Below are 9,000 nucleotides of genomic sequence, written 5' to 3'. Positions count from 1 at the left end.
GTTTCTTGACCCGCTTCTTCACGCTTTTCTTCAGCTTCTTGAAGAACTTCTTGAAGCGCTTGACCCGTTTGGGCCGGTCCTAGAGAGGAAGGAGAGGAGCCGAGAGGCAGTCAAGATGGGTCGCCCCAACCGGGCGAGCACTGATGACGTTGCCTAGTTGGGTTGCAAGACGTCTGCTAGGAAACCACCCAGCTCTGCGGGCACCTGGGACCCCACAGTCCTTCCTTCCTTCCTTCCTTCCCTCTCCTCCTCCTCCTCCTCCTCCTCCTCCTCCTCCTCACACTGACAATGTTCCCTAGTTCGGTCGAGAGATGTCTGCAAGGAAACCACCCAGCTCTGCGGGCACCTGGGACCCCACAGTCCTTCCTTCCTTCCTTCCTTCCTTCCTTCCTTCCCTTCCTTCCTTCCTTCCTTCCTTCCTTCCTTCCTTCCCTCTCCCTCCTTCCCTTCCTTCCTTCCTTCCCTCTCCTCCTCCTCCTCCTCCTCCTCCTCCTCACACTGACAATGTTCCCTAGTTCGGTCGAGAGATGTCTGCAAGGAAACCACCCAGCTCTGAGGGCCCCCAGGCCCCCACAGTCCTTCCTTCCTTCCTTCCTTCCTTCCTTCCTTCCTTCCTTCCTTCCTTCCTTCCTTCCCTTCCTTCCTTCCTTCCTTCCTCCTCCTCCTCCTCCTCACACTGACAATGTTCCCTAGTTTGGTCGAGAGATGTCTGCAAGGAAACCACCCAGCTCAGAGAGCACCAGGGACCCCACAGTCCGTCCTTCCTTCCTTCCTTCCTTCCTTCCTTCCTTCCTTCCTTCCTTCCTTCCTTCCTTTCCTCCTCCTTCCCTTCCTTCCTTCCTTCCTTCCTTCCTTCCTTCCTCCTCCTCCTCCTCCTCACACTGACAATGTTCCCTAGTTTGGTCGAGAGATGTCTGCAAGGAAACCACCCAGCTCTGAGAGCACCAGGGACCCCACAGTCCGTCCTTCCTTCCTTCCTTCCTTCCTTCCTTCCTTCCTTCCTTCCTTCCTTCCTTCCTTCCTTCCCTCTCCTCCTTCCCTTCCTTCCTTCCTTCCTTCCTTCCTTCCCTCTCCTCCTCCTCCTCCTCCTCCTCACACTGACAATGTTCCCTAGTTCGGTCGAGAGATGTCTGCAAGGAAACCACCCAGCTCTGAGGGCCCCCAGGCCCCCACAGTCCTTCCTTCCTTCCTTCCTTCCTTCCTTCCTTCCTTCCTTCCTTCCTTCCCTCTCCTCCTCCTCCTCCTCCTCCCACTGATAATGTTCCCTAGTTTGGTCGAGAGATCTCTGCAAGGAAACCACCCAGCTCTGAGGACCCCCAGGCCCCCACAGTCCTTCCTTCCTTCCTTCCTTCCTTCCTTCCTTCCTTCCTTCCTTCCTTCCTTCCTTCCTTCCTTCTTCCTTCCCTTCCTTCCTTCCTTCCTTCCTCCCTCCTCCTCCTCCTCCTCACACTGACAATGTTCCCTAGTTTGGTCGAGAGATGTCTGCAAGGAAACCACCCAGCTCAGAGAGCACCAGGGACCCCACAGTCCGTCCTTCCTCTTCCTTCCTTCCTTCCTTCCTTCCTTCCTTCCTTCCCTTCCCTTCCTTCCTTCCTTCCTTCCTCCTCCTCCTCCTCCTCCTCACACTGACAATGTTCCCTAGTTTGGTCGAGAGATGTCTGCAAGGAAACCACCCAGCTCAGAGAGCACCAGGGACCCCACAGTCCGTCCTTCCTTCCTTCCTTCCTTCCTTCCTTCCTTCCTTCCTTCCTTCCTTCCTTCCTTCCTTCCTTCCTTTCCTCCTCCTTCCCTTCCTTTCTTCCTTCCTTCCTTCCTTCCTTCCTTCCTCCTCCTCCTCCTCACACTGACAATGTTCCCTAGTTTGGTTGAGAGATGTCTGCAAGGAAACCACCCAGCTCTGAGAGCACCAGGGACCCCACAGTCCTTCCTTCCTTCCTTCCTTCCTTCCTTCCTTCCTTCCTTCCTTCCTTCCTCCTCCTCCTCCTCCTCCTCCCTCCTTCTAGCCCTGATTGACGTTCCTTAGTTGGGTCATGAGACGTCTCCTTTGTCTCTGCAAACACCCCCCCCCTCCGCCATGCCAGCTTCTTACCTCCTCCTCCTCCTCCTCCTTCTCCACCTCCTTCTCCTCGTCGTTCTGCTCCTCTCCCTTCTTCTCCTCCTCCTCCTCCTCCTCTTCCTCCACTCCACCCACAGGTAGGCAGGTGAGGACCACCACCGGGGGGGTCTCCCCAAAGAAGTAGTAGCCTGTGCACTCCAGGATCACCTGTCGGGGCAAAAAATCAAGTTTCGGTGCCACGGAGACCGCCTTCTCCGCTGACACCACCGCCCTGACGTTGCTTCCGCCATCTCCTTCTAGAACCTTCCGGGTCGGTGGCTCAGGATGTGCGGGGGTGGGGGGGTGGGAGAAGAAGGTTTTGTGGGGAGGGCACAAAACACCCCGTCGCTCAAGCCAGCGACGGTGGCGCCAGCGAGGTCCCGAGTTCGAGTCCTCGGGCGGCCCGCTTGCGAGTAGGCCACGGATCGGCAGGGAGCCCTGGCCCACCGATTGGGGAGGAAGAAGTTTAGGCCAGCTAAGACGGTTCAGCCTCAGCCTCTCCCTCCTCGCTTTACGACCACCGAACCCTTCTGTCGCTAAGTGAGTTTCGGGGAGGGGCATTTTGCAACCTTCTTAAGCAGCGGTCTTCAAACTGGGCCCTTTTAGGACTGGTGGACTTCAACTCCCAGAATTCCTCAGTCGGCCATTTTGATGAAACTGAGGGCTCGGATCCAGAGCCTCTGGGGTCTTCCAACTTGGCCCTTTTATGACGGGTGGACTTCAACTCCCAGAATTCCTCAGTCGGCCATTTTGATGAAACTGCAGGCTTGGATCCAGACCCTCTGGGCTCTTCCAACTTGGCCCTTTTATGACGGGTGGACTTCAACTCCCAGAATTCCTCAGTCGGCCATTTTGATGAAACTGCAGGCTTGGATCCAGACCAGGAGGTCTTCCCTCTTGGGCCTTTTATGACGGGTGGACTTCAACTCCCAGAATTCCTCAGTCGGCCATTTTGATGAAACTGCAGGCTTTGATCCAGACCAGGAGGTCTTCCCTCTTGGGCCTTTTAGTACAGGTGGACTTCAACTCCCAGAATTCCTCAGTCGGCCATTTTGATGAAACTGCAGGCTTGGATCCAGACCAGGAGGTCTTCCCTCTTGGGCCTTTTATGACGGGTGGACTTCAACTCCCAGAATTCCTCAGTCGGCCATTTTGATGAAACTGCAGGCTTGGATCCAGACCAGGGGTCTTCCAACTTGGCCCTTTTATGACTGGTGGACTTCTACTCCCAGAATTCCTCAGCCAGGTGCCCTGGCTGAGGAACTCTGGGAGTTGAAGTCCACCAGTCATAAAAGGGCCTAGTTTGAAGACCCCTGTTCTTAAGGCAGCCCTTGCCGTCATTAAGTTGGTTACACACGGTCGCTAAGGGAGCCCAGCTTCCTGTTTCACCAAAAAGATCGCAAAAGGGGCAATCAGGCGACGCCGGGACACTGTGGCCGTTGTAAATCTGAGTCAGTTGCCAAGCATCGGAATTTCGATCCCATAAGGACGGCTGTGTGTGTTTGTGTGTCCTCGATTTAGTGACTGCAATGGAGGCCCAAATTGCTAAGCGGGACCTTTGTTGAGTGGATTGTGCCCCATTTTGTGACTTTGTCGTTAAGGGAATCACTGCATTTGTTAAGTTAGTCCCACGGTTGTTAAGTGAATCTGGCTGTAAAATGGACATAAGTCATTTTTCTCAGGACTTTGTAACTTTGGTCACTAAACAGACCATCATAAGTTGAGGACTCCCTGTAAAATGGACATGTCACTTTTTTCAGGGCTGTCGTAACTTTGGTCAGTAAACGGACCATCGTAATTCAAGGACTCCCTGTAAAATGGACGTGTCATTTTTTTCAGGGCTGCCATGACTTTGGTCACTAAACGGACCGTTGTAAGTCGAGGACCCTGTAAAATGGCCATAAGTCATTGTTTTGAGGACCACTGTAACTTTGATCACTAAACGGACTGTCATAATTCGAGGACTCCCTGTAAAATGGGCATAAGCCATTTTTTTTTTCAGGGCTGTTGTAAGTTTGGTCACTAAACGGACTGTCGTAAGTCGAGGACTCCCTGTAAAATGGACATAAAGTCCCTTCTTTCCAGAGCTGTTGTAACTCTGGTCACTAAAGAAACCGTCGTAAGTCGAGGACTTGCTGTAAAATGGACAATAAGACATTTCCCCCCCCCGAGGGACTTTGGTCACTAAATAGAACCGTCGTAAGTTGAAGACTAGCTGTACTTCAGGGGAACTGCTTCCAAGGCCGTGGAGGGGCGAATCTGTTGGCTCCTGACCGCTTCCAGACACCGAGAAAGGCCTGCAGGTGTTCTTCTACTACATACCGTAGTTTCTTCTTTGTTTGCACACCTGCAGGCAGAAACTATCTACAACTAGGTGAATGGTTCCACGAGGGAGGAGCTGCGTTCAGCATGTAAACTTCTCCGTCCTTCCGGTCTCTGAAAGGCGTTTCTTCCCTCCCAGGAACGTGGAAGGGTGTTTTTTTTTTAAATCAAGCGGGTGGACAACGATTTGTCTGAAAGGGTAGTCGAGGGCCTCCTGCTTGAGCAGGGGGTGGGACTAGACGACCTCTGGGGTTCCCTTCCAAGTCGGTTATTCTGCTCTTCGGTTATTCTGTTATTCAGAGGAGGAGGAGGAAGAGGAGGAGGAGGGTTCTCCTGCTTGAGCAGGGGGTTGGACTAGAAGACCTCCAGGGTCCTTCCAAGTTTGTGATGCTGAGGAGGAAGAGAAGGAGAAGGAGAGTTCCTGACTAAGCAACGGGATGGACTAGATGACCTCCAGGGTCCCTTCCAACTTTGTTATTCTGTTTTTAGGAGGAAAAGGAGGGTCTCCTGCTTGAGCAAAGGGGTTGGATTAGATGACCTCCAGGGTCCCTTCCAACTTTGTTATTCTGTTTTTAGGAGGAGGAGGAGGAGGGTCTCCTGCTTGAACAGGGGGCTGGACTAGAAAACCTCCAGGGTCCCTTCCAACTTTGTTATTCTGAGGAGGAGGAGGAAGAGGAGGAGGAGGGTCTCCTGCTTGAACAGGGGGCTGGACTAGAAGACCTCCAGGGTCCCTTCCGACTTTGTTATTCTGTTATTAGGAGGAGGGGGAGGGTCTCCTGCTTGAACAGGGGGTTGGACTAGATGACCTCCAGGGTCCCTTCCAACTTTGTTATTCTGTTACTAGGAGGAGGAGGAGGGTCTCCTGCTGGAGCAAAGGGATTGGACTAGAAGACCTCCAGGGTCCCTTCCGACTTTGTTATTCTGTTATTAGGAGGAGGAGGAGGGTCTCCTGCTTGAGCAAGGGGTTGGACTAGATGACCTCCAGGGTCCCTTCCAACTCTATTAGTCTGTTATTTTAAGGCGGAAGTGGAGGAGGAGGAGGAGGAGAGGGAGGGAGGAAGAGGGGGAGGGGGAGGAGGAGGAAGAGGAAGAGAAGGAGAAGGAGAAGGAGAGTTCCTGATTGAGCAGGGGGCTGGACTAGAAGACCTCCAGGGTCCCTTCCATGTTTATTATTCTGTTATTAGGGGGAGGGGGAGGGGGAGGAGGAGGAGGAGGAGGTTGAAGTTTCCTGCTCGACCAGGGGTTAGACTAGAGAAGATCTCCACGGTCCCTTGCAACTTTGTTCTCCTGTTGTAAGTCCCACCTCTACCCCTGGACCAGGTCTAAGAGTTGACTTGGAGAAACGCCACGAAGGCACGTTCCCTCAAGACGAAGGCAGAAAGGGAAGCGAATTCCAGTCCCACCTCTCCGAGGGAGATCCTGCCAAAGTCCCCATGGATCTCCCTCCATCTCCCAACCGTCCCAAAGCCAGCTTGACGGGCGTCACTCACCCCGTCTTCTTGGAAGTCGCATTCCTCCAGGGAACGTTCCTCTTCCACCTGGCACACCGTCTCCTTGAGGGTGAAGTTCAGCTGTTGGCTGCTCTCCGAATTGGGATCCTGAAACCAGACGGCGGTGGAGGAGATGGTTAGTCTGGACACCACCCTTGGACCTCCTCCCGCCTTCCCTTGGAATTGTGTTGAAGGACACTTGATGAAGCCTCCTGAACTAGAAGACCTCCCAGGTCTCTTCCAACTCTGTCATTCTATGATTCTGTAAGGGTCTCCTGCTTCAGCAGGGGGTTGGACTAGATGACGTCCCAGGTCCCTTCCAACTCTGTCATTCTATGATTCTGTAAGGGTCTCCTGCTTCAGCAGGGGGTTGGACTAGATGACCTCCCAGGTCCCTTCCAACTCTTGTCATTCTATGATTCTATAAGGGCCTCCTGCTTGAGCAGGGGGTTGGACTAGATGACCTCCCAGGTCCCTTCCAGTTCTGTCATTCTATGATACTATCTCCTGCTTGAGGACTAGATGACCTCCCAGGTACCTTCCAACTCTTCTTCTTCTATGATTCTATAAGGGTCTCCTGCTTGAGCAGGGGGTTGGACTAGATGACCTCCCAGGTCCCTTCCAGTTCTGTCATTCTATGATACTATCTCCTGCTTGAGGACTAGATGACCTCCCAGGTCCCTTCCAACTCTTGTCCTTCTATGATTCTATAAGGGTCTCCTGCTTGAGCAGGGGGTTGGACTAGATGACCTCCCAGGTCCCTTCCAACTCTTGTCCTTCTATGATTCTATAAGGGTCTCCTGCTTGAGCAGGGGGTTGGACTAGACGGCCTCCAAGCTCCCTTCCAATTCTGTTATTCCAAGATTATATAAAGGTCTCCTGCTTGAGCAGGGGGTTGGACTAGATGACCTCCCAGGTCCCTTCCAACTCTTGTCATTCTGTCATTCTGTAAGGGTCTCCTGCTTGAGCAATGGGTTGGACTAGATGACCTCCCAGGTCCCTTCTAGTTCTGTCATTCTATGATACTATCTCCTGCTTGAGGACTAGATGACCTCCCAGGTCCCTTCCAACTCTTCTCCTTCTATGATTCTCTAAGGGTCTCCTGCTTGAGCAGGGGGTTGGACTAGATGACCTCCCAGGTCCCTTCGAACTTGTCATTCTAAGGGTTTCCTGCTTGAGCAGGGGGTTGGACTAGATGACCTCCCAGGTCCCTTCTAACTCTTGTCCTTCTATGATTCTATAAGGGTCTCCTGCTTGAGCAGGGGGTTGGACTGGATGACCTCCCAGGTCCCTTCCAACTCTATCATTCTATCATACTATCTCCTGCTTGAGGACTAGATGACCTCCCAGGTCCCTTCCAACTCTTCTCCTTCTATGATTGTCTAAGGGTCTCCTGCTTGAGCGGGGGTTGGACTGGATGACCTCCCAGGTCCCTTACAACTTGTCATTCTAAGGGTTTCCTGCTTGAGCAGGGGGTTGGACCGGATGACCTCCCAGGTCCCTTCCAACTCTTGTCCTTCTATGATTCTCTAAGGGTCTCCTACTTGAGCAGGGGGTTGGACTAGATGACCTCCCAGGTCCCTTCCAACTTGTCATTCTAAGGGTTTCCTGCTTGAGCATTGGGTTGGACTAGATGACCTCCCAGGTACCTTACAACTCTCCTCCTTCTCTGATTCGATCAGGGTCTCTTGCTTGAGCAGGGGGTTGGACTGGATGACCTCCATGATTCGATCTCCTGCTGGAAGGACTAGAGGACCTCCGAAGTCCTGCCCAACTCTTGTTTTTTTTTTCTCGGTTTCTCGGCTCCGAATCCGCCCCGGGACCCAGACCTCCTCCTCCGGTTTTCTGGAGATCATCTAGTCCAACCCCCTGCTCAAGCAGGAAACCGTTAGAGAATCATAGAATGACAGAGTTGAAAGGGGCCTTGGAGGTCATCCAGTCCAACCCCCTGCTCAAGCAGGAGACCCTTACAGAATCATAGAAGGACAAGAGTCGGAAGGGACCTGGGAGGTCATCCAGTCCAACCCCCTGCTCAAGCAGGAGACCCTTAGAGAATCATAGAAGGACAAGAGTCGGAAGGGACCTGAGAGGTCATCCAGTCCAACCCCCTGCTCAAGCAGGAGACGCTGATAGAATCAGAGAAGGACAAGAGTCGGAAGGGGCCTGGGAGGTTGTAGGTGGCCCCAGAGCAGACCTCCGTCCGCCTTCGGGATTGCGGGCCCCATCGTCCCCATGGACCTTCCGTGAAGGTCCTTTGAGACCTCCAGGGCTGGAGACCACCATGGGTGGACCTCTCTCTCTCTCTCTCTTTTCCCAGTTCTTTCTCCCGGCTGCTTCCCACAAATGGCAACGGGGGTCTTTGAGGTCCTCCAAACGGGACCGGAGGAAGGCCAACGTGGACCACCGGCCAAGAGTTACCTACCCACTCGGGTTGAGGGACGGCCTCCCGGAGACGGTAGAGGAAGTCTTCTCCGGCTTTGCCGTTGTAGATGCTCACGGCCAGCTCCACCGCTTCTCCGTAACTCAAGGGCCGGTGGGCCAGGCAGGTGGTCCCGCCGACGGTCAACGCCCAGAAGATCTTCCAGAGGAACCCTTCCATCCTCGCGGCTTCTTCCCTGGAAGGCTCCTACTACTCACTGCTACTCCGAGACCGGGGAGATCTCCTTTTTATAACCTTGGAGAGGCAGGTTCTTCTCCTTCTCTTGGCGGGTGAGCCAGGGATTTTCCCCACCAGTCGGAATTATTTCGAGGTCCTTCCTCAAAAAAGGAGACACTCCTTGTTTTGTTCTTTCTTCCGGAATTGAGAAAGGCCCCCCACCCACCCCCCCAAAATGAAAGCCAGTTTGGAAATCACAGCTTCTCCACCGGCTTCTGGGCCGGTTGCCAAACCGAGGTTGCTCAACCTGGACAATTCCCCCACCATCCTGAGCTGGGGAAGCTTGGAGAAAGGGCAGTGGGGGGTGGGGTGGATTGAAACCCAGACATCTGAAGGTGCTCTTCAGGTGAAGGAGGAGGAGGAGGAGGAGGAGGAGGAGGAGGAGGAGGAAGGTCTCTTCCTTCAGCAGGCAGATTGACGAGAAGACCTCCACGGTC

At 53.6% G+C, this 9,000-nt stretch overlaps 1 protein-coding gene across 1 annotated transcript; it reads right to left on the bottom strand.

The window, feature by feature from the left end:
* Positions 1-4: 4 nt before the first annotated feature.
* On the bottom strand, positions 5-8,660 carry LOC308677810 (lachesicidin-like; the record flags this gene model as incomplete). The annotated part of the gene is made up of 4 exons (XM_081344508.1): positions 8,330-8,660; positions 5,908-6,015; positions 2,090-2,263; positions 5-79 (listed from the first exon to the last, which is right to left on the bottom strand). Coding segments are annotated over exons 1-4 (534 nt in total), but the record flags the coding sequence as incomplete, so codon positions are not given.
* Positions 8,661-9,000: the final 340 nt, after the last annotated feature.

This window comes from Vipera berus, assembly GCF_964194415.1.
Source record: "Vipera berus genome assembly, chromosome: Z".
Classification (NCBI taxonomy): domain Eukaryota; kingdom Metazoa; phylum Chordata; class Lepidosauria; order Squamata; family Viperidae; genus Vipera; species Vipera berus.
The sequence above is the reverse complement of the archived record's forward strand: the minus strand, read 5'-3'. Positions and strand labels throughout refer to the sequence as shown.